This window comes from Mauremys reevesii, linkage group 6 (assembly GCF_016161935.1).
Source record: "Mauremys reevesii isolate NIE-2019 linkage group 6, ASM1616193v1, whole genome shotgun sequence".
In the NCBI taxonomy this organism is placed as follows: domain Eukaryota; kingdom Metazoa; phylum Chordata; order Testudines; family Geoemydidae; genus Mauremys; species Mauremys reevesii.
In genome coordinates, this window is record NC_052628.1 from 113,707,414 (window position 1) to 113,732,924 (window position 25,511).

Below are 25,511 nucleotides of genomic sequence, written 5' to 3' on the forward strand. Positions count from 1 at the left end.
TCGGTCTTCACAGACAAGGTCAGCTCCCAGACTGTTGCACTGGGCAACACAGTATGGGGAGGAGGTGAGCAGCCCTCAGTGGTGAACGGACAGGTTAAGGACTATTTAGAAAAGCTGGACATGCACAAGTCCATGGGGGTCCAGATCTAATGCATCCGAGGGTGCTTAGGGAGTTGGCTGATGTGATTGCAGAGCCATTGGCCATTATCTTTGAAAACTTGTGGTGATCGGGCTGGGGTCCCGAACAATTGGAAAAGGCAAATATAGTGCCCATCTTTAAAAAAGGGAAGAAGGAGAATCCGGGGAACCACAGACCGGTCAGCCTCACCTCAGACCCTGGAAAAATCATTGAGCAGGTCCTCAAGGAATCCATTTTGAAGCGCTTGGAGGAGAGGAAAGTGATCAGGAACAGTCAACATGGATTCCCCAAAGGCAAATCATGCCTGACCAACCTGATTGCCTTCTATGATGAGACAATTGGTTCTGTGGATATGGGGAAAGCAGTGGATGAGATATACCTTGATTTTAGCAAAGCTTTTGATACGGTCTTCCTCAGTATTCTTGCCAGCAAGTTAAAAAAGTATGGATTGGATGAATGGACTATAAGGTAGATAGAAATCTGGCTAGATTTTCCGGCTCAATGGGTAGTGATCAATGGCTCGATGTCTAGTTGGCAGCCAGTAACAAGTGGAGTGCCCCAGGGGTCTGTCCTGGGGCCGGTTTTGTTCAACATCTTCATTAATGATCTGGATGATGGGATGGTTTGCACCCTCAGCAAGTTCACGGATGACACTAAACTGGCAGGAGAGGTAGATATGCTGGAGGGTAAGGATAGGGTTCAGAGTGACCTAGACAAATTGGAGGATTGGGCTAAAAGAAATCTGATGAGGTTCAACAAGGACAAGTGCAGAGTCCTGCACTTAGGACGGAAGACTCCCATGCACCACTACAGGCTGGGGACCAAGTGGCTAAGTGGCAGTTCTGCAGAAAAGGACCTGGGGATTACAGTGGATGAGAAGCTGGATATGAGTCAACAGTGTGTCCTTGTTGCCAAGAAGGCTAACGGCATATTGGGCTGCATTAGTAAGAGCATTTCCAGCAGATTGAAGGAAGTGATTGGAATGGGTTACCTAGGGGGCTGGTGGTTGGAATCTCCATCCTTAGAGGTTTTTACGGCCCAGCTTGACAAAGCCCTGGCTGGGATGATTTAGTTGGTGTTGGTCCTGCTTTGAGCAGGGGGTTGGACTGGATCACCTCCTGAAGTCTCTTCCAACCCTAATCTTCTGTGATTCTATGAAAAGTGTTTTAGGGGTGGTACAGTAACCCATTGCAGTCATATCCCAAGAAGGAAAGCTGGTGGTTCAGATAAGAAGATATCTCATCCAGAAACATTATGGTGCATGTGTTCTTTGCTTTTTGTTTGCAGATATTTTGCCTGGCAAAAGTTTTATACAGATTCCAATCAAGCTGATTGCAAATGGATAGATTTAAAGCACTAATTTGCAAGATTATGCATATACTATACATCTACTCTTCAAAATGTTTTGCAAAATATATTCTGAAAATTAAATGACAGATGTTTTGCAAAGTGCTTAAGCAACTGGATGGCATACCTATGGACAGAGAACATATCTCAATATTGTAGTTGAAAGATTCAGAATGTTTAGCGTAAGACCGAGTGAGTATGTTTAGCATGCTCCAGTGTTTAGGACTCAGTCCCACAGTGCTAACTGAGTCAGAATTGTCACTAACTCCAGTTAGTCTTCCCTGAGAAAGGACTGCACTATCCAGCCCTTAGTCAATACAGGAATTGTGTTCCTTCATTTTAATGTGGGTGAGGAAAATAAGGCCTTTTGCAACAGGTTCTGCTTCATAGTAGCATTTCCCAGAGGAGAGGACAGGACTCAGCTCTGTCCTTCATGTTACTCCTGCCCAAATAGCAGATGTTACCTACATTGTAGTACACCAAACATGTTAATGCATTATCCTGGTCTCAGTCCAAAGAGTTGCAGTTTGTGGCTAGGAATCCTGAATGGTAGCAGAGATTGCTGCCTCTAAGCTATAGACTTGGGACCTTAAATTTTTCTCTGAGTGGTTGGCCGCACAGATTCTGCTCTTGATGCATGTGCGCTCCATGCACACGAGATCAGAATTGAGGGCTGGCCGCCGCTTCCCGCAGCTCTCATTGGCTGGGAATGGCGAACTGTGGCCATTGGGAACTGCGGGCGGCCGTGCCTGTGAATGATCAATTTAAACAAACTGTCTCGCGGCCCACCAGCAGATTATCCTGGCAGGCCGTTGCCCACCACTGTGTTAAAGGGGTCAAGTAAACGGTTTTGCTCTGGACAATGATTTCAGTTGTGAAATGTGTGGCCCACTATGATAAACTGCAAAGGACAAGGGCCAGATCCTCAGCTGCTGTAAGTCACCATAACTCCGTTGCCACTTTCCTAGTTTACACCATTTGAGAATCTGGCCCAATCGGTCTTAAGTTGCATCTACAGTGTACTATCCACCCTACTTGTTACCTAGTCAGAGTTGATGAAACACTAATGAAGGTCTTCTCACCACCATAAGAACTGTGTGTTTGAATTTTCTTTTTCTTTTTGCCCTCTGCCAGAGCAGATGATTTTATTTATTGCTGTGAAAAGTGGCTCATTGGCCCAGTGTCACAAATTCACAATATCTGTATCATGCCAGGAGTCTGAGCATATAAAAATGAGTCAATATTTGGCTTGATAACCAGTCTCTGATTAAAGATTGTTGATCTTCTTGTGTTAGTACTTGGGTGGTCCAGCAAAACTGGATTAAGTCAGAAAACAAGCCAAATAAAAGGAGATGCACCATGGAAGAAAGTACTACAAGCAGGTCAGCCACTGCTAACCCTTTGCCTGAGACGTATTGTTTTATACTCTATTTCAGCAAATACTGCAACACTCCCGTGAAAATGCCACAAAGGTGATATTTCTCATTACTGATGGATATTCCAATGGAGGTGATCCTAGACCCATCGCAGCATCCTTGCGTGTAGAATTTGGAGTAGAGATCTTCACATTTGGAATATGGCAGGGCAACATCCGAGAACTAAATGACATGGCTTCCCATCCAAAGGAGGAACACTGTTACCTGCTTCACAGCTTTGCAGAGTTTGAGGCTTTAGCTCGCAGAGCTCTTCATGAAGGTATTGCATTTAGTAACCCTGGAAGTATCATTTCAGATGCTATAGAGAGCATAGGACTGGCTGGAAATACAATAACTCCTCACTTAAAGTCGTCCTGGTTAACGTTGTTTCGTTGTTACATTGCCGATCAATTAGGGAACATGCTCATTTAAAGTTTGCAATGCTCCCATCTAATGTCGTTTGGCAGCCGCCTGCTTTGTCCACTGCTTGCAGGAAGAGCAGCCTGTTGCAGCTAGCTGGTGGGGGGTAGTAACTAGGGTGGACTGGCAGCCCCCCTATCAGCTCCCCACTCCCCTAAGTTCCCTGTGCTGCAGCCACTTAGCAGGCTATCAATTGCAGCTGTCCCTCCCCCCTACTGCCATGTGCTGCTCCTGCCCTCTGCCTTGGAGCTGCTCCCAGAGACTCCTGCTTGCTGTGCAGAAGGAGAAGGGGGAGGCTAATGTCAGGGTGTCCCCTTCCCCCCTGCTCCTGCAGTCCGCTTACCCCTTCTCCATATAAAGCAGGGAGGGAACGTGGAGGGAGAGATACAGAGAGCGCTTGGGGCAGCAGCTGCTGTCTCAACTTCCTGATCCACTTAAAAAGACAATGCACTTAAGGGTGGGTCAGCTTACTTAAAGGGGCAGTGTGCATCTCTCTCTCTCTCCCACACACAAGGTGTGTGTCTGTCTCTGTCTGCTATGCTGTCTCCCCTCCCTCCTGTTCGTCCTGCCTTGATGAGAGGCTACATTAACAACAATGTGTTAACCCTTGAGAGCTCAGCCGAGTGCTAGTTCATCATTTAGCAGCAAGGCATTCCCTGGGAAATATCCCTCCCTCTTCCACCCTCTAACTTCACCATCTCAACCAAGCTTCCCAATCATCATAGCTGTAAACAGTATTAATTTTGTTGTTTAAAACATATACTGTGTGTATGTCTATATAATACATAGTTTTTTGTCTGGTGAAAAAAATTGCCCTGGAACCTAACCCCCCCCGCCCCAATGTACATGAATTCTTATGGGGAAATTGGATTTGCTTAACATCGTTTCGCTTAAAGTCGCATTTTTCAGGAACATAACTACAACGTTAAGCAAGGAGTTACTGTAACAGGCCTTGTGAAATGTTTCAGATAGATGTTGTAGTCTCTTTTCTTCGGTATTTTTCTTGCATTCATTTGTATTACATTTAACAGAATCCAACAGATTTCAGGAATTAAGGTAAATAGTAGATCTTTCAAAATCAACAGATTGGGCCAAATTCTTCTCTTTGATGTGCATGTACATTGCCCTTTGGACCAGTTTCAAGGCTTCATTTTACCTGAGTAAGAACTGGGTAAGAATGTCAGGGTTTGGCCCAATGGAGATTTTGCCTAAATAAGAACTTTGGGCCAGTTTTCAAAGGTATTTAGGCACCTAAAGATGCAGACAGGCCCTAGGAAGGGCTTCAAGATTTGTCTCAGTATTAATAAAAGCCTTTATATACTATGGGCACATAACACATATTTAGACTATTTCAAAAATTCATAAAAATACCTCTCAGAAATGTAAATATGACATTTCTTTAGGTATAAAAATTCTATAAAATGGAACTGGTTTCTGATGTTTACCTTTATGAAGAATTGTCACTGAACAGAAAAAAAAAGAGGATGAGAGTAGCTGTTAAGAATATATGGCTGGATCTTCACCTGGTGTAAATAAGTGTATCTACACTCGCTTGAATGGAGCTATGCAACTGCACATCAACTAAGAATCTATCCATGAGTATTTATGTAGTTTTGATTTAAGTAAACCTTCTGATTTAACATGAATATGGTACTAGGGTGACCAGACAGCAAATGTGAAAAATCGGGACAGGCGTGGGGGGTAATAGGAGCCTATATAAGAAAAAGACCCAAAAATTGGGACTGTCCCTATAAAATCGAGACATCTGGTCACCCTATATGGTACATATCTACCACCAAATTCTTTTGGTGCATGATGTTTTTTTCTGTTTTAAAGGATGTTTAATTAGATCTTATTTTGTGGAGGCGGAGAATCTACCTGTTTTTAACAGTTACATATTCAATGACAGACTGATCTCATAGTGTCATCAAAGTCAAATTCATTCCTGTGATTTTGGTGGAACCTAATTTGGGCCCTTGTTTTCCTTTTAATTCTTGCATTGAGGCCAATGATAATTTTGCCTTAGTAAGAACTAAAAAGAAACTGAGTAAAGACTTCAGGATTTTTGCTTCATAGACTTCAGTGAGCATTTTTCCCGAGTTAAGAACTTCAGGATTTGAGACATACATTGCAAAGAACTGAAGTTTTGCTTCACATCGTCATCATCACAAATGAATATTGGAACTATAAAGTTTTCAGCGACATTTCCCGAATTATTAACTTTTGTGGCCTTTGTAATTGATTTGTATTACAGATCTGCCCTCTGGCAGTTACATTCAAGAAGATATATCCCATTGTTCATATCTCTGCGAGGCAAATGAGAACTGCTGTGACATCATGGCGAGCTGCAAATGTGGCACTCACACAGGGCAGTTTGAATGTATATGTGAAAAAGGGTACTACGGTAAAGGACTACAGCATGAATGCACAGGTCAGTCTCCATTTTTCAGAGTCCCCAATTTATCTACATATCCTAAATGTAAATCTAATCCAGGTGACACGAAGTCATATGCTGTTCTGCATGCAGATCTATGACTATGAGTCTGATCCAAAGTCAATGGAAAAACTCCCATTGATTTGTAGGTTTTGGATCAGGCCCTTGTACATTAATCTTAATGCAAGAGGTTCTTACATTAAACTCATGATAGACTGAATACTCTTGGATTCTCCCAAATTGGCTTTCACTTGCCAGAGAAAAAAGTTCCAGTTGCTAAGCAGAAACATATCACATTTCAATAAGACTTTTGTGTGACTGTTTTTGTGAACGGCCCCTTAGTAGTGCTGATAGAAAGAGAATCCTCTGACTGAAATAGAGACATTTACTGTATCCTACAGGAGAAACATGAAGGCAGTATTTTGGAATTCCTGGATTCCATATAGCATTGTCCATGAACAAAGATGAAATAGTCAGATGCAATATTCATCTTCACAGTAGACATTCATTTATTACTCATTTTTTACATATATAGCCTGAACTGCTTGAAGGGAAATAAAGAGAAAAATGATTGCACTGGTCTTTTGTGAAATTAGCTTTCAATTCTGGGAAGCACTGGATGCTCCAGTGATAAGAGCTATTATAAAAATATGGTTGGATGGATATCAGTCATTTTGTCATTAAGAAATCCCTTTTTACAAACAAAACCAAATTCAATTTAAAGTTTTCTTGCAATCAAAAGATCATCTAAGGAATGCTTTTTTAACATAATGGAATGATTACAATAAGTGAAGGGAAAATATGCTTGTAAAAGGGATATACAAGTTGTGTCCAATTGCATTAACTTTTATGGGAGAGAAATGTCACAATAATCAAGTATCAGAGGGGTAGCCATGTTAGTCTGGATCTGTAAAAGCAGCAAAGAGTCCTGTGGCACCTTATAGACTAACAGATGTATTGGAGCATGAGCTTTCGTGGGTGAATACCCACTTTGTCGGATGCAAGCTCATGCTCCAATACGTCTGTTAGTCTATAAGGTGCCACAGGACTCTTTGCTGCTTTTACAATAATCAAAACACTTCTTAACTTTTTTCTATTTCATTTATAAGCTATTTAAGAGAAATAGTTATAATGAAATATCACCAGAAAAACAAATGTAAGATAAAGTTAATACTGATTTGTATCATTCTTAATTCTGTCTCCAAGCTCTCACATGTGTAATCAAATTTTCACCATCTGCCTCATGAAATGTAAGCCTGCTCTGCTGAGTATATGAATTACAACAACATTATGGCCTTTCATGATGTTTCATAATGTTTGTTTTTAAAATTAAGGTTATGTGGTTGTTCGGTATCATTTGTAACTGTTGTCAGGCCTCTGTTTGCTCAAAGGGTAGAGTGGGAAGGACACCGATAGATCTGGGACCTAAGCATGGAGGGTATCTTCTCAGATCTCTGTGAGAAGAATGAGTAAGGTATAGCGCAGGGGTCGGCAACCTTTGGCACGCAGCCCATCAGGGTAATCTGCTGGCGGGTTGCGAGATGTGTTTACATTGACCGTCTGCAGGCACGGCCCCCTGCAGCTCCCAGTGGCCATGGTTCGCCGTTCCTGGCCAACAGGAGCTGCAGGAACCTGAGCATATCACACTTTAACTTCAAATTTCTTTGCTTTCAAGAATATTTCATTCTACCAGTTATTTTAAGTGACATATATTCTCAATCCTAACTCAATTTAAAAAGGTGGGTTTTTATATCTGATTTTTTCTGGCTCAGCTTCTCAAGAAACAGCATTCCTATGGCAAAATATGGCAAACGTATTCAACACTTATACCTCTCAGTAGTTTGTATAGGTAAATATTGTTTTTTATTAAGTACTGCAGAAGTCAAATGAATTTTCTGGTTGGCCAGTCATTACAGAACTATCACCAGATCCTGCACTTTGCCTCTTCCGTTGAAAAGGGTCTGCTCTAGCATGAACGTGCCCCTGAATAAAAATAGCATAAATCCACCAAAGAATCCTGTGGCACCTTATAGACTAACAGACGTTTTGCAGCATGAGCTTTCGTGGGTGAATGCCCACTTCGTCGGATGCAAGAGTGGAAATTTCCAGGGGCAGGTAAATATAAGCAAGCAAGAAGCAAGCTAGAGATAACGAGGTTAGATCAATCAGGGAGGGTGAGGCCCTGTTCTAGCAGTTGAGGTGTGAAAACCAAGGGAGGAGAAACTGGTTCTGTAGTTGGCAAGCCATTCACAGTCTTTGTTTAATCCTAAACTGATGGTGTCAAATTTGCAAATGAACTGAAGCTCAGCAGTTTCTCTTAGAAGTCTGGTCCTAAAGTTTTTTTGCTGGAAGATGGCCACCTTAAGATCTGCTATTGTGTGGCCAGGGAGGTTGAAGTGTTCTCCTACAGGTTTTTGTATATTGCCATTCCTAATATCTGATTTGTGTCCATTTATCCTTTTCCTTAGAGACTGTCCAGTTTGGCCGATGTACATAGCAGAAGGGCATTGCTGGCATATGATGGCATATATTACATTGGTGGATGTGCAGGTGAATGAACCGGTGATGGTGTGGCTGATCTGGTTAGGCCCTGTGTTGGTGTTGCTGGTGTAGATATGTGGGCAGAGTTGGCATCGAGGTTTGTTGCATGGATTGGTTCCTGAGCTAGAGTTACTATGGTGCGGTGTGCAGTTACTGGTGAGAATATGCTTCAGGTTGTCTGTGGGCGGGTAGTGGCCTGCCACCCAAGGCCTGTGAAAGTGTGGGATCATTGTCCAGGATGGGTTGTAGATCCCTGATGATGCGTTGGAGGGGCTTTAGCTGGGGACTGTATGTGATGGCCAGTGGAGTCCTGTTGGTTTCTTTCTTGGGTTTGTCTTGCAGTAGGAGGCTTCTGGGTACACGTCTGGCTCTGTTGATCTGTTTCCTTATTTCCTCGTGCGGGTACTGTAGTTTTGAGAATGCTTGGTGGAGATTTTCTAGGTGTTGGTCTCTGTCTGCGGGGTTAGAGCAGATACGGTTGTACCTCAGTGCTTGGCTGTAGACAATGGATCTTGTGGTGTGTCCGGGATGGAAGCTGGAGGCATGAAGGTAGGCATAGTGGTCGGTAGGTTTTCGGTATAGGGTGGTGTTAATGTGACCATCACTTATTAGCACCGTGGTGTCTAGGAAGTGGACCTCCCGTGTAGATTGGTCCAGGCTGAGGTTGATGGAGGGGTGGAAGCTGTTGAAATCGTGGTGGAATTTTTCCAGAGTCTCCTTCCCATGGGTCCAGATGATGAAGATGTCATCAATGTAGCGTAGGTAGAGAAGGGGTGTGAGTGGACGGGAGCTGAGGAAGCGTTGTTCCAGGTCGGCCATAAAAATATTGGCATATTGTGGGGCCATGCGGGTGCCCATAGCGGTGCCACTGATCTGGAGATATATATTGTCATCAAATTTGAAATAGTTGTGTGTGAGGTTAAAGGCACTGAGCTCAGCAACCAGTTGTGCTGTGGCATCATCAGGGATACTGTTCCTAACAGCTTATATTCCATCAGTGTGTGGGATGTTTGTGTAGAGAGCCTCTACATCCATGGTGACTAGGATGGTGTTTTCTGGAAGGTCACCAATGCATTGTAGTTTCCTCAGGAAATCAGTAGTGTCACGGAGATAGCTGGGAGTGCTGGTGGCGTAGGGTCTGAGCAGAGAGTCCACATATCCAGACAGTCCTTCAGTGAGAGTTCCAATGCCCGAGATGATGGGGCGTCCAGGATTTCCGGGTTTGTGGATCTTGGGTAGTAGATAGAATAACCCTGGTCGGGGCTCTAAGGGTATGTTGATTTGTTCTGGTGTTAGTGTAGGGAGTGTCCTGAGTAGATGGTGCAGTTTCTTAGTGTATTCCTCAGTGGGATCTGAGGGAAGTAGCCTGTAAAATTTGGTATTGGAGAGTTGTCTGGCGGCCTCCTTTTGGTAGTCAGACCTGTTCATGATGACAACAGCACCTCCTTTATCAGCCTCTTTGATTATAATGTCAGGATGGTTTCTGAGGCTGTGGATGGCATTGCGTTCTGCACGACTTAGGTTGTGAGGCAAGCGATGTTGTTTTTCTACAATTTCTGCCTGTGCACGTCGGCGGAAGCAATCAATGTATAGGTCCAGATTGTCATTTCGACCCTCAGGAAGAGTCCATGTGGAGTTCTTCTTCTTGTGCTGTTGGTGGGAGGGTAACTGTGTATCAGTGCGCTGTTCAGTGTTGTTCTGAAAGTATTCTTTGAGTCGGAGACGGCGAAAGTAGGCTTCCAGATCGCCGCAGAACTGTATCATGTTGGTGGGGGTGGCAGGGCAGAAGGAGAGTCCCCGAGATAGGACAGACTGTTCTTCTGGGCTGAGTGTGTGGTTGGATAGATTGACGATATTGCTGGGTGGGTTAGGGGTACCACGGTTGTGGCCCCATGTGGCAGGTAGGAGTTTAGACAGCTTACAGTCCTTTTTCCTTTGTAGAGAGGTGAAGTGAGTAATGTAGATCTCCTGTCTTATTTTAGTGAAGTCCGTTTGTATGGAAGTTTGGTTATAGATGAGAGTCTCCAGGTTGGAGAGCTCTTTTTTGATGTTTTCCTGTTTGCTGTATAGGATGCTGATCAGGTGGTTCCTCAGTTTCTTTGATAGAGTATGGCATAATCTCTCACTGTGGTCTGTGTAGTATGTAGATAGCAGTAGATTTTTTACCTTTAGTCCATTAGGTATGATGTCCATCCGTTTGCATTTGGAAAGGAAGATGATATCCGTCTGTATTTGTGCAAGTTTCTTCGTGAGGTTGATGGATTTCCACTCCATATGGCTAAATGCAGTGCCTTGCATGTTGTCAAGTATCAGAGAGGTAGCTGTGTTAGTCTGGTGGGCATTCACCCACGAAAGTGGGCATTCACCGACGAAGTGGGCATTCACCCACGAAAGCTCATGCTGCAAAACGTCTGTTAGTCTATAAGGTGCCACAGGATTCTTTGCTGCTTTTACAGAACCAGACTAACACGGCTACCTCTCTGATACTTGAGCATAAATCCACAACGTCTTTAAGTGTGCATTTGGCAACTGCAGAACAAAGTGTTATTTCAATAGCACATCAGCAATCATCTGTTAAATCAAAGTTTCATGAGATATCCTGTATTATATGCAATGCCAGTTAAGTGCCAATTTCTGCCATCTGCTGTGCGTCATCTGGCAAAGTTAATGAAAGTTGCACACTTGTATTTTTGGATAGAATTGGCCTATTCTTGCAAATATAACTTAATCTGCTGAAGTGTTGTATTGCCTCTTAGGAAAGAGAGAGAGACAAAAGGTCACGTGTATTCCTTAAAAGAAAAACGTATTTTGAAATCTTGTTTTCTGAAGTAGATTGCAGCGTTTTTTATTGAACTTTCCCCTGGTGAGCATAAGTATGGTTTTGTAAAGCACGAGGAATTTCCAGACTGTATGCTAGCTCCTATTCATGGGAATGCTGCTGGCAAGTTTGCTTTGGTGGGACTTGATGATGGACTGTGATTAATTCTGCTGCCTTTAGTTTTCAATTTTTTAAGCTTGTGATACCATTGTAGATCATCTTCAGTTCACAGGATATGACTTGCGCATAGGGTTTTCATCAAGATAGGAAATTGTTCTCCTCCTCTAATGTATATACACGTCACATTCCGGGGTGCAATCCAGACCAGTGACGGGCTGTGTCACTACCTGCCCAGCAACTGTGAGTGCCTCTCAAAGGTTTGCTGTTGTAGTTCACAGCTTGGGCTGCTCACAAACAGCCTGCAGGCCACATGCTCAGTATCTGTATAGCTGCAGCCCTGGTTTAGCAGCTCTGACCCCAGCAGCCTGTCAGCAATACATCAGTCCACCAGCCTTGGCTACTACTTGCAGCAGGATCCCAACACACTCCCAGTCCCAGATTATCCCAATAATGTGTGTTCTGCGCTGTTCAGCCTTCTCTTGGAAAGTTCAGATATTAAAGGTTTATTGCTCCATAAAGAGTCAATATTCAACAGCTTGCTACTTTAACTGGAGTCACCGAATAGTTCAGTCTAAACACAGCATTGGATTGGTTTATATTAGAAAATAAAACAAGTTTATTAACAAAAGAAGATGGGATTTTAAGTGAGTTCAAGTATAAGAAAGAAAGTTAGGAATGGTTACAAGTAAATAAAAGTGAAAGCATGCATTTAAAAGTCTAAAACTTAATCTACCAAGTTTTAGTTCAGGGCTTTTGTTCAAGATGGCCTTTCTCATCTGCAGTCTTCCAGCAAGATGGTGACTGATCTTTTCCTTGGTCAGGATCTTTCCCAGAGGCTGCTGGTGCATTTGTCATCTTAGGTGAAAACCCCAAGTTCTCTCTCTTGCTCTATCTGCCTCCTTTCTTTTATTGTCCGGTGAACCTTGAAAGTGGATTCTTCTGAAGATTACCCCTTCAAAGCAAAGATTATTCAAACTGTAAAGGAGGTGACATGGAGTCTGGTGGTGATGGAGTCTCTATGCTCTTTCTTCCCACCTGTGTTTGCTGAAATGCAAATTTGCTTTGTCTACTCTCATTTACTCCCCTTGCTGTCTTGAGGACCTGTTTACTACTTACCTGTCAATTGAGGTAAACCCACATTTCTCTGGATAGGATAGACCAGTTTAACAACCTTTGCCTAGGCAGGGCTGAGTGGTTTTGAACATGTGCTAACAGCATCATAGGGGGATTTCATAACTTTACGTATAATGTTGCTACCTACATTTCACCATGATATAATTGACCAGTGAGTTATTAGTTTTCAAATGATACCTCACAAGACATATTTTGTACAGAGATTATTACAATAGTGTGTAGGGTGTGAATACAGGGGTGCTTTTGGTCACAATGTGCTTTTATAATTAAAATTATTCTATTTATGCCAGTGGTTAGACACGTGGTTTATAGCATTATAGCTGAGGCAACAAAATAATTGTGTAAAGTCAATGAAAGCAGTACTTTACTTCCCTAATTATCCAAAAATATCCTCTAGAAAGTCTCCATAAAATAAAATGAGAGCCACATGCTCAACATCAGGCAGCAGAAATTGGCCCTAAACCTCCTCCAGTATTGTGAATGATTTGCCATATAAAGAGGAGCAGACGGAGTGTTCTGTGCTTTATGCAAACAAACAAAGTTAAGTGAGTCATGGCCCACACAGGAATCACACACATTCAGAGATTTCCATGACAGCTGTGACAAAGGAAGTCCATGGAAGGTAAAATATGAGACAGAATGATGGGAGAAAGAGACACTCAGAGAAATATCAGAGTGCTAAATTCTACCTGGAGATGTGCATACATAGGAAGCTGCTAATATCATGGCTGGCCCTCGGTGATGTGCAACCCTAGTGAAGAATATTTTGGTTTCCACCCCACAAACATCCCCAGATGAACAAAGCAGATATCTTATGTTTCCTTCCTCTTCCCTTGGGTGCACCTATCACATTTCAAACTTATGTAGACTCTCAAATAAAAACACAGCAGCTGCCGCTCAGCAAAAAAAAAAAAAAAAATTGCCTTTACACCCTGCCATTGCACAGAGATAGACCTAAAATGTGGCTGCCATCCTATCATTTTTAAGTTCATTCTATTCCAAGCCACACAGAATGCTAAAATATAACCTCTTTATCTGCTTCAGCTTCGCTTTCTTGTTAGGTCAGGGAATGCATCTTCTTCACAGCCTCCCTTCACCTGCAGTGATGTTCTTTAAAGTTAGGGTCTCAGAAGCAGAGTTCTTTTGCAACTGAGCTCTTCATGGGTTGGATCTCCTCTCAAAGACATGATGCCACCTCAAATGTGGTGCCCTAGTTGGCCACTTTACCAGTTAAATCTAATCATGCCTCTAAACATTGTCCTGTTGTCTATGACATGACAGTCGTCTTCCATCAATAAGACAAGTACCTTCTATGGTTTCTTTAACTGAAAAATATGGACTTCATTTTTCATACGCCGTTCATGCAGAAGATGTGTGGTTGGCAAAGAATGAATTAGTAAATAGAAGATTTATAACAATGCTAATTTAAGTGCATATGTTATATGTAGACTTTTTTTTTTGTTTTTTTGCTGCATGAGAATGGAATGTGAATAATGACAGCAGTGTGGAATTTAAATAGTACCATCTGGATGAATAGTTCGAGAAGCTGTCTAAGCTTCTAACGTATTTCTAACAGGGATGCAACAAAGCAATTATAATCCGAATATACGACAGATCAGTTTTGCAAGCAAATAGTATGTTAATTAGAGCTGTGCAAAGCCTTTGCAATGAAACCCGACACCACATGAAATTTTGGCTTCATTACAAGCTTGAAATCCAGACCAAGTCTGTTGAAAGATTTGAGAGAGGTTTTTTTGAGCACATCTGGGCTCAGCATGAGTGAGCTTGAGCAGACTTATAACTTTGTAAGTGGGCAAAACTCTTGGTTTTTCAAGGTTTGGACCCAAATGTGGTGATCTCAACTGAGTTTTGTTATGAGATTTTTCAAGGTTGTTCTAACTTAGAAATGCAAAGGAAAACTTGGTGTGTGTTGCGGGGGGGGGGATAAAAAAAGAACTTTTTTGGGGGGGGGAGCTCCTGGTGATTTTTGTATGTCTTATTAGCAATTGTTTCCTCAGTAGGACAGGAAGAACCTTGATACCAGTCAAGATTCCAATAGGCTATCCAAAGAATGCTAGGACAGCTACTCTGGTATCTTTTGCTGTAGGAAGGATTCTGCTCCTCTTTGGAATCTGGGTGGCCCTTTCTCTGCCCGCTGTAGTTTTCAGGAAGAGGTTCTGTAACTTTCCTACTTGTAGTGGTAGCAAGTGGTGGGGCTGAGCCAGCCACTGTCCAGTGCACAGTATGCTTGGGAAGTCACAGAGTGCATGGGATTTGAGGCTTCCAAAGTGTGCCGTGCATTTTGCCTTGTGACTACCATGAAAACCACACTGGAGAAGCATCAGCAGCTGGCTGAGATCCCACCAGTAAAAGGTGGGTGAGGAAATGGAAACTAGGTCAGATTACAAAGGATGAATATAGGCAAACAACACAGGAATGCAGGGGCAAGATTAGAAAGGCAAAGGCACAAAATGAGCTCAAACTAGCTATGGGAATAAAGGGAAACAAGAAGACTTTTTATCAGTACATTAGAAGCAAGAGGAAGACCAAGGACAGGGTAGGCCCACTGCTCAGTGAAGAGGGAGAAACAGTAACAGGAAACTTGGAAATGGCAGAGATGCTTAATGACTTCTTTGTTTCGGTCTTCACTGAGAAGTCTGAAGGAATGTCTAACATAGTGAATGCTTATGGGAAGGGGGTAGGTTTAGAAGATAAAATTAAAAAAAGAACAAGTTAAAAATCACTTAGAAAAGTTAGATGCCTGCAAGTCACCAGGGCCTGATGAAATGCATCCTAGAATACTCAAGGCGCTAATAGAGGAGGTATCTGAGTCTCTAGCTATTATCTTTGGAAAATCATGGGAGACGGGAGAGATTCCAGAAGACTGGAAAAGGGCAAATATAGTCCCCATCTATAGAAAGGGAAATAAAAACAACCCAGGAAACTACAGACCAGTTAGTTTAACTTCTGTGCCAGGGAAGATAATGGAGCAAGTAATTAAGGAAATCATCTGCAAATACTTGGAAGGTGGTAAGGTGATAGGGAATAGCCAGCATGGATTTGTAAAGAACAAATCATGTCAAACCAATCTGATAGCTTTCTTTGATAGGATAACGAGTCTTGTGGATAAGAGAGAAGCGGTGGATGTGGTATACCTAGACTTTAGTAAGGCATTTGATATGGTCACGCATGATATTCTTATTGATAAACGAGGCAAATACAATTTAGATGGGGCTACTATAAGGTGGGTGCATAACTGGCTGGATAACCGTACTCAGAGAGTAGTTATTAATGGTTCCCAATCCTGCTGGAAAGGTATAACAAGTGGGGTTCCGCAGGGGTCTGTTTTGGGACCAGCTCTGTTCAATATCTTCATCAACGACTTAGATGTTGGCTTAGAAAGTACGCTTATTAAGTTTGCAGACGATACCAAACTGGGAGGGATTGCAACTGCTTTGGAGGACAGGGTCATAATTCAAAATGATCTGGACAAATTGGAGAAATGGTCTGAGGTAAACCGGATCAAGTTTAATAAAGACAAACGCAAAGTGCTCCACTTAGGAAGGAACAATCAGTTTCACACATACAGAATGGGAAGAGACTGTCTAGGAAGGAGTATGGCAGAAAGGGATCTAGGGGTCATAGTGGACCACAAGCTAAATATGAGTCACCAGTGTGATACTGTTGCAAAAAAAGCAAACGTGATTCTGGGATGCATTAACAGGTGTGTTGTGAGCAAGACACGAGAAGTCATTCTTCCGCTCTACTCTGCGCTGGTTAGGCCTCAGCTGGAGTATTGTGTCCAGTTCTGGGCACCGCATTTCAAGAAAGATGTGGAGAAATTGGAGAGGGTCCAGAGAAGAGCAACAAGAATGATTAAAACTCTTGAGAACATGACCTACGAAGGAAGGCTGAAAGAATTGGGTTTGTTTAGTTTGGAAAAGAGAAGACTGAGAGGGGACATGATAGCAGTTTTGAGGTATCTAAAAGGGTGTCATCAGGAGGAGGGAGAAAACTTGTTCACCTTAGCCTCTAATGATAGAACAAGAAGCAATGGGCTTAAACTGCAGCAAGGGAGATTTAGGTTGGACATTAGGAAAAAGTTCCTAACTGTCAGGGTAGTTAAACACTGGAATAAATTGCCTAGGGAGGTTGTGGAATCTCCATCTCTGGAGATATTTAAGAGTAGGTTAGATAAATGTCTATCCAGGATGGTCTAGACAGTATTTGATCCTGCCATGAGGGCAGGGGACTGGACTCGATGACCTCTCGAGGTCCCTTCCAGCCCTAGAATCTATGAATCTATGAATCCTTGGCGATAAATTCTGGGTGCATTTACTTATTTAAAAATGCTCCTCTGTAGTGGAATTTTATCATGCTATGGATTATTTTCTTTAGCTTTTTGGTTTATATATTTTATGATAGTGCACTGTGGCTTATACATGAATATACTGTATTAAAATGACCAACTGTAACAGAAAGAGAGGAGAGAAATACACTGACCTAAACAAGAGAGAGGGATGTAGGATTTCCCCAGCTAACCAGCTAGGGATCCGTGCCTGCTTTTCATCAGTGCAAGTGTTCATTGTCATCATTTTTTGGTTCTTTATACTGTCTGACTGTTTCCAGACAATGGTTTGAACACGGCATTATGAATTAAAAGTGCAGAAAGAATGTAAATGGGGATGTGATATCATGAGGATATTGAAGATTAAGCACAGAGACAATGATAAATTGATGGGGAGGCGTGTGTGGAAAATTGACAAATGATGCAGACAAGGGTATGCATGGATTCGGCTTAGATAATAGAAAGGTAATTTCCATTTAAAAATCATAATTTTAGGAATTTAAAAGAGAATTAGAAAAATATTTATAATCTTTACTGTTATGTTTGAAAATAATCAGGTGATAGCCATTTTGGTTTTAAAAGGATATAGATAAAAGTTATACGATATTTGTTTGGGGGTTTTTTAGACGTGTGCTAAAAGATATAGAGGTATTTTTATTTTAAAGAAACACTTGCCCATATAAACCCAACTTTTCCTGATTTGCCTTTGGAAACTCATTTAATAATGCTTCACACTACTTGTCAAATTAGGAAGCAAAGGAAAGGCCATATTGAGCTGGTGTGGAATGACACCAGGTTTACTGTAATGTAGCAAATATTAGAAATATTCCTTTGTTTTGGCAATAACAAATATATGCCAGTAAATCCTTGATTTCAGGAGATCATTTACTAGTAAATATTAGTTTAAAGCAACAGTGTGGGAGCCTTAGTTATGTTTTTCATTATTGTGTGCTTTGATATGGTAGGAATGGCTCTGATTCAGATTATGAAGTCAGATGAGTGGTATCTTGTACTCCATTACAGTAATAATTTTGCATACATTATAAATGGTTCCTGGCACTGAAGTGAATTATGAGCCACACATGTGTCACTTCTTTCATGAAGATGGGGAGTTCTTGATGAAAGCTTATTTTCTCTTGATTCCTCCCTCCTTATATTTACACAATAATACAAAAGAGGTTAATATGGCACTGTGTATGTGGTTAAAGGGAGGGTTTGACAGATTTCTGGAAAACATTGCTTATGCCAAAACAAATCCCATGTGATCTGACTTTGCCGCATAAACGTTGTGAAAAGAAGATTGTAGCAAAACTAACGCTTTATATGAATACAGACTTTAAAAGGAATGGGAGGTTGTTGGGTTTTTTTTATTAGTGATGTGATTACCACAACTCGGAGGTGGGGCTGGCCACACAGACTCCATGCAGAAGAGAAGGACATGCGGATCTCATCATCTTCAAAACAGAATTTGTATCCAGACTCAGTTCTTTAGACACACTAAAATAACAATCGCTGGAACCAGATAATGAATTTAACGCCATAAACTGGCAACGTGATAGTTTAAACACAGCTTAGTACTTGGCCTGCATGAATGTAAAGAGAGAAATTGGATATTATGTCCATCTGCTGTGGTCCCCATTCTGTGCCCCACCTTTATTTTTAGCAGAACAAATGAGCCATGTTTTTTGCCCATAGCCTTGTTGTGATAGAGATATTAGGCCTGATTAGAAGTCAGCGGGAATCTTTCTGTTAACTTTAATGGGCTTTGGATCAGGCCCTTTGAAATGAGTGGCTCATTCCCCTTCTTTTTCTTAACTGTACACAGCAACACTTGCCGCCTTTAATGTTTAAAACACAACTGTTCAGTATTCCCCTTCTCCCCTCCTCCCCCCACAACTTTTATTAAATGTGAAATGTTTTTGCTCCAAGTTTTGCTCTGTAAAAATGGTAAAAAATAAATGACTACATGTTACTATTAATAGGAAAAGTTAAGACTACATAGCTATTTTTTGTTGAACTGTATAGAACCTTATTACAATTTGAACTTGTCACATTTAAAACAAAAGGCAAAATCTTTACCCACAAGGAGAGAGTGTTTGGTTAACATGCTTGGAGATTGGAGGTACTGGGTCATATCCTGAGCTAGTGTAAATGGGTGCAGCTCCATTGATTTAAATGGAGCTGCACCTACTTACAGCAGCTAAGGGTTTGCCTCATTGTTTTCATCACCAGGCAATTCTCATATTTTTCCATAAACTCAAAAGAAACCTACTGAGAATAACTAAAAAAAATTTGTTATAAGGCCCATAAAGTTCAAGCAAAGGGTGTTCCCTTATAAATGCCACGATAAACATCCATGCAAAATTTCTATCTTAATTTAGTGTGCAGTTTGCTTCTGCAACAACAATGTGAGAAGATAAAGAACAAGGATTTTCCTTCGTTATTTGGGCTGTTACTTTTGCAGATGTCTCCCATTTCAAACTGATTTTTTTGCATAGGTGATTGTTGGAGGGATTAGGTCAGTACAAAGCAGCAAGCAGCATAACATTGCCCTGAACGTGTGGAAAAAAAGACAGGCCCAAGGGGTCTCAGGTTGGAGGGGGTTAATATAACCTCTCTCAGGTGCACAGGGGCCAATGGCTTACCCTGAGCCCCATTGGCCTGCCCACCAGATCAGGTGAAACCTCCCATTCCCTCCTACTAGTTAATCCCGTCTCAATTCCTAGTTGGGGGAGGCTCTTAAAGGAGCTACTATCTTGTGTCCCCGCCAATCCAGAGAAAGCCCTCTTCCCTTGTTGTTGGGGGATTGCATTTCCATCTGTATTGTCAGGGCAATACTCCAGACTTCCTCTCAGGTTCATGTCTGTGTGGACAATAACAGCAGAGCACTTTTTTTTTTTTTACTTTATTTGAATCATTACCGTGATTTAGGTGTATTGATGCCTCAAAATGCTATATAAAAAGAAATGTTCAGTAGCACTAACAAAAAAATAAAAGCAGGAAAAATCACAGTTGTGGGTGGAACATAGAAACACCTACACACACAGCATGTGGGTAGTTTAAATTAATAGGACTGCCATCATATTTTAAAGACTTCTGTTTTTAATTTCTGAGTAGAAGTGCCAAGCTTCATAGAATCATAGAAGATTAGGGTTGGAAGAGACCTCAGGAGGTCACCTAATCCAACCCCCTGCTCAAAGCAGGACCAACCTCAACTAAATCATCCCAGCCAGGGCTTTGTCAAGCCAGGCCTTAAAAACCTCTAAGGAAGGAGATTCCACTACCTCCCTAGGGAACCCATTCCAGTGCTTCACCACCCTCCTAGTGAAATAGTGTTTGCTAATATCCAACCAAGACCTCCCCCACTACAACTTGAGACCATTGCTCCTTGTTCAGTTATCTGCCACCACTGAGAACAGCCGAGCTCCATCCTCTTTAGAACCCACCTTCAGGTAGTTGAAGGCTGCTATCAAATCCCCCCTCACCCTTCTCTTCTGCAGAATAAACAAGCCTAGTTCCCTCAGCCTCTTCTCATAAGTCATGTGCCCCAGCCCCCTAATCATTTTTGTTGCCCTCCACTGGACTCTCCAATTTGTCCACATCCTTTCTGGAAAACATAACTGATCACTTACTACGTTTCCTTCTCCCAGCCACTGCCCCTCACTCTATCCCATCAAACCGGTGTAACTCTGGAACCTTCTCTTTGTTAAAATCCATTGTAATAACCAGACCTCTCAACCCACCCAGGCCCAGAGTCAAAACAAGGGACACACGAAAGTTCTTCATGCCAGACACTTAAAATGCTGTGAGATTAATTCTTTTACTGTGCACCTGTATTTCTGGTGTAAATAATTTTCAAGAATGAAAGTGAGAGGACACCAGATTTTTGTGGAACATGGGCAATATGAGGACTAGAATGAGTGACATACCTTATTGTACTAGAATGAGGGGCAGTTGAGAGGTATGGTTCATTATGACAGAAACTGGGGAAAACCATCACCTCCGTGATTCCACACTGTGGAATTTTAACTGGGTCCTTGGAGAAAATTAGATGAATGGCTTTTTCTGTACTTCCAGCTGTCTTTCATAGTTTTAATACCAGAAGGGACCATTATAATCCTCTGGTCTGACCGGCATAACAAAGGAAATAATAATAGCACCTACTGAAATGTAAATACTCCAATTCTTTCACTTTCACAACACTTTGGGGGTCAAATTTTGCAGTCTCCGCTCAGGCTAAGATCACATGGAATGGTGGAGGATTGATTCTGTCTGCCCGGGTTAAGGACCCTGAGCTGGTGCCCAGTGGAGTGGGTGGGCCTGGATTACCGTACCTACCTCTTAACAGGAACTTAAGAGGTAAAGGGGTTCCAGATCCCTCGAGGGGAACAGGGGCGGCTCTAGGAATTTTGCCGCCCCAAGCACGGCAGGCAGGCTGCCTTCCGCGGCTTGCCTGCGGGAGGGTGCCTGCGGGAGGTCTGCCGAAGCTGCGGGACCAGCGGACCCTCCGCAGGCAAGCCGCCGAGGGCAGCCTGCCTGCCGCCCTCGCAGCACCGGCAGAGCGCCCCCCCGCGGCTTGCCGCCCCAAGCACGCGCTTGGCGTGCTGGGGCCTGGAGCCGCCCCTGGAGGGGAAGTCCTTATGCCCCAGTAGGAAAGAAATTAACATCCCTGTCCTCTGCACACCAGCTTGTGGGGTGGGAGTACTCCTTACACCCTTTAGAAAATGTATCAGGTTCTGTTGTTTGTTCCTGCAATGTTCTGAGTTGTGGAGTCCTTCATTGGTGCACTTCATCTCTCACTACCCATTCCCCCAACACAAGTAGTGGTTTAAAGCTGTAATCTTGCCAGTAACCTTTTGTGCATTAGGACAAAGGATACACAAGTATTAAAGGTATTATCTGCTAATGTTCTACTTGAACAAAACAGTCTATAAATTCTTAAGTTTCCCCATTAATGATATTGTAGATTGATTTATTCTTACTATTTTTACAGAACTTCTGCAGTCTACTGTCATATAATGAGACACAACACACTGACCTTCATCTGCATGTAGGTCTCTGAGGCAGTTTAGCAAACTTTTGCTTGCATCCTTTACTAATATATGGTCCAGAGTACTGCAGAAACTTAGTGCAGAAATATTTGGACCCTGCTCAGAAATAACAGTGGCACTCTTCCAGCACACAAGGAATTTTGGGACAGCATTAATTAATTACCTCATGAACCTAACTAATTGGAAGAAAGTGTTTCTTAGTAACAGACATTTTGGCTCGGAATCAAAGACTGAATAACTATAAGCACTGGTAAAGGCATTAAATTAACATTTAATCATGACTGATGCTCAGAGAGTGTATACTACGGGCCATGCAAGAATGTTCTCACTCTTTAGCGTAGGTCTACACTGCCACTTGCTCCAGTGTGTATTTGTAGCGACACGCTGCAGTGAAAGGCAGACTGTGTCCACACTGTGTGGTGTAGCTACATGTGTCAGTGGAGAGGGACCAGGCTCCAACAGCAGGAAGCTACACCGCTAACAAAAGAAGAGTAGACAGGGAAGACACTGCTTGGGCATGTAGAGAGCCATGCAGGGGACATACCCACAGGGTTCAGGCATGTCTTTATTCTCCTAAGCAGTGCCTACACTGGTATTTATACCCAAGCAAGGGGGACATGTGATGTGTGTACTCTACACACCACTCTAAGGAGTGTGCGATGTAGACATACCCTTATTATCTCTGTAGACATCGATGGGTTCATTTGTGGGAAAGACCACATAAAGAGGCAGTCATTCAGACAGGCAGATGCAGACAGAACTGTGATGAGTCTGCTGCCTCCAGAAATGTACAGCTCTCATTTGAAAAGACGACCTGCTGAGTGCCTGATCCTGGAGTCTTTAAATAGGCAAAAAAAACCTTGAAGCCAAAAGGTAGGTTTGGGGTTAAGGGAGACAGCGTATCGTTTCACCATGTACAGCAGGAGATAGCGAGCATCAAAAAGTCTTGTAAAATCTTCACTGTCCTCTGCTTGGCTGCTTGGCTTTTTGAAGCATCAGTCTATTCATTTCCGTTTTAAAATCTGTGTTGGGGGTTTTAATAATCGGGACATTACAAATTGCATTGGGATATCTTTAGTGCCTAGGCTCTGGCAGCGCTTCAGAGTCTTAAATCCTTTAATGACCCAGGTGAGAATTCCGACCTTATGGGGGAATTTTAACATGGTTTAGACTAGAACTAGCATAGGGAGGAGTCTCAAAGGTGTGGCTAGGGAGGCTGGGTTACTGGAGTGTTGCTATATCCTGATGATCTCTAACTAGTGAATCAACCCCATGGGGTCAATACTGTCCTTTGGGCTGTGGGAGTGCTAAGGTCATGGTGTGTGTATGTGTGTGTGTGTGTGGTGTGTGTGTGTGTGTGTGTGTGCACTTTCTGCATAGATTGGCCAGGCCAAGTATCAAGCCCGCATTGTTCTGTCTAAAACTTGTCTGAATTAATTAAGCCTTGTTGTGGTGAAGGTAATGTAGGCTAGTAGAATGTCACAAGGCTAGGCAAAGTGAGTTCAAATCCCAGTCAATCGTTGTGCTAAGAAGGTGGTGGCCTCTCACAGATATTTTCTAACAAACTCACTGATACTTCAGAGGGTGGTGGGTCTCATTGCTCCCTCCAGACCCCTTTATAAAACAAAATCCTCAATTTCTTTTGCAGCTGCATTATTCAGATAATTTAAAAAGAACTCCCAGTGCTACTAGGTTCCACAGAATTTTTTCATAGCTAGCAGACAAGGGCGAGCATGTTATGTAGTCACCATAATCAACAGGGGATGGCAAAGATTCAGAAAATCTAGAGGAGGCTATAAAATCAGGATTACAGAAGTTTATTGAACTATACGCAGAGAAAAACTTAAAACGAAACAGAACACTTTCACAGTATTGTGCAAAACAATTGGCAAAGGCACCACTTCTATTTTATAATTACTGGCCTAACCCTGCTGCATGTGCCTCAGCGCTCTGGAGTTAACCAAAAACTGTCTGACTCCTGGCCTCGGCTTCTTAGTAAATAAACATGGAAATAATGGCATATGTTCTCAATCTGCATAGTCACGTGCTAGGTCTCTAGTGCTTGGAGATATTGCTTCATAGGGTTATAAACATTATTGTTGAAAAGTATATCTAAGTGATAAAACAAAAATAATGGACATTGCGGGGAGGCCAAGTTTGGTGCTAATTTGGAGTGGTAGTTTGTTGAGGGTCTGGCAGAAATGACTTAACTGTTCTGCTAATAGTTTAAGTTGTTACATTCCCAAATGGTGATTCAGCAGCTGGAGCTTCTCTGCTCTGCAAACTAAGAGGGTCTGGGTTTTTTTCCTTTTTTTGGTGCATAACTTCTGTTATCGTCCATGGGATTTACAGAGAATGCAGAAAGGAGAAATATCCCAAAGGAATGGAATAATGGTGGGCTGCAATTCATTATTCATGCAAAATTCTCATTGACATCAGTGGAACGTTTGCCCAAGGAAGGAGCAGGAAACCCCCAAATCAGGAATCCCTTAAGCTATTGTGGATCTTCTGTGCCATTGGTGAAGTGGCCATCAATGCCAATTTCCTCATTTGGGTTAACGGGAGAGTTTGTAGTACATGCTTTGAACCCTAAATTTCAAGGCTTGAAAGAAGTTTCTCAGAATGCATTCTAGAATAAGGAAGGGGCAGCATGGGGGCAGATGGACACTTTGGAAACCAAATCTAATCCTAGAAGTATAGCATTGTAGGAAACCCCACAGGAGATGATACCTTGCCTTGCCCTCTTGAAGTAAAACTTTTGTTCCCAACATTTAAAAATTAACACCAAAGATTATCCGGGTTCTGCTGAGCAGGTGGATGGGGTGCCTTTGCAGGGGGTCTGAGTTATATGGTGGTGACCATGCTGTTCGCAGAGAAGGTTATAGACTATGGGACAGATTCTCTGCTGCATCCCACTAACAGCTGATCGGGGTTGCTTATGGAGCCAGTGTTTCATTGCCCCTTCCTGAGCATCAGCACAGGTTTGTTAGAAGTTTTTTTTTGGGGGGGGAGGGGGAGGGAAGAGGGGGTTGGTTGCATGTAATAAAGGGCCAGATTCTGCCTTCATATGTATTCATGTGGCTTTCACTAAGATCATGCAAGTTAATGGGAGATGTTTGTCATCCATCCAGAGGTAAAGCTTAATCCCCAATTAGGAATTTTTGGCCAAATTTATCTCTGGTTTAACTCACTGAAAGTCAGTGGAGTTACTCCAGGGATGAATTTGTCCACTGGTAGGTTTGTAGTTATTTTTCAGGCTGCCTTGTTAGCGTACTTATTGATAGATTTCTTGATGAACAGCTGGAAAAGCCACATGTTGCTGGTGATGAGTGGTACTCCGTGAGTTTGCTCTGTTTCTGATCTGCATCTCCTTTACAGCTGCCCCTCTCTCCTTCCTACCTGTCCACTCCCAACCCACGGCCCTTTCCTTAAAGAAAAAAGAAAAGTAGAGTTGGTTGATGCACTGTACAGCTGTTAGACCAGTCCTGAAAAGACCTGGGTTTCCTGTCTCAATTTATCCTTTTGTAAGTGTTAATACATGGGAAGCTTTGTATTTATTGAATCTGTTTAAGGTACAAAAATATAAAACAACAGACAGGATAGCAGAGCAAATGTTTTATTTTACTACAGGAATAGTAAAGTAGGAACTAAGTGCACATAGGGGACGTAGAGATGTTCCTTTTGCATGTTTATATATTTAAATTCCAGGAAGCAGCCCACATATCTAGTGCACTTAAAACAGGA

At 42.4% G+C, this 25,511-nt stretch overlaps 1 protein-coding gene across 1 annotated transcript in view; it reads left to right on the forward strand.

Moving 5' to 3' along the window:
- Nucleotides 1-25,511, forward strand: part of SVEP1 (sushi, von Willebrand factor type A, EGF and pentraxin domain containing 1) — a 182,207-nt gene that overhangs the window by 12,494 nt on the left and 144,202 nt on the right. Inside the window, exons 2-3 of the mRNA XM_039543266.1 lie at nt 2,923-3,181; nt 5,576-5,752. Of these exons, the coding sequence (XP_039399200.1) occupies nt 3,094-3,181; nt 5,576-5,752 (265 nt within the window). The 5' untranslated portion in view covers nt 2,923-3,093. The remainder of the gene's footprint in view (nt 1-2,922; nt 3,182-5,575; nt 5,753-25,511) is intronic.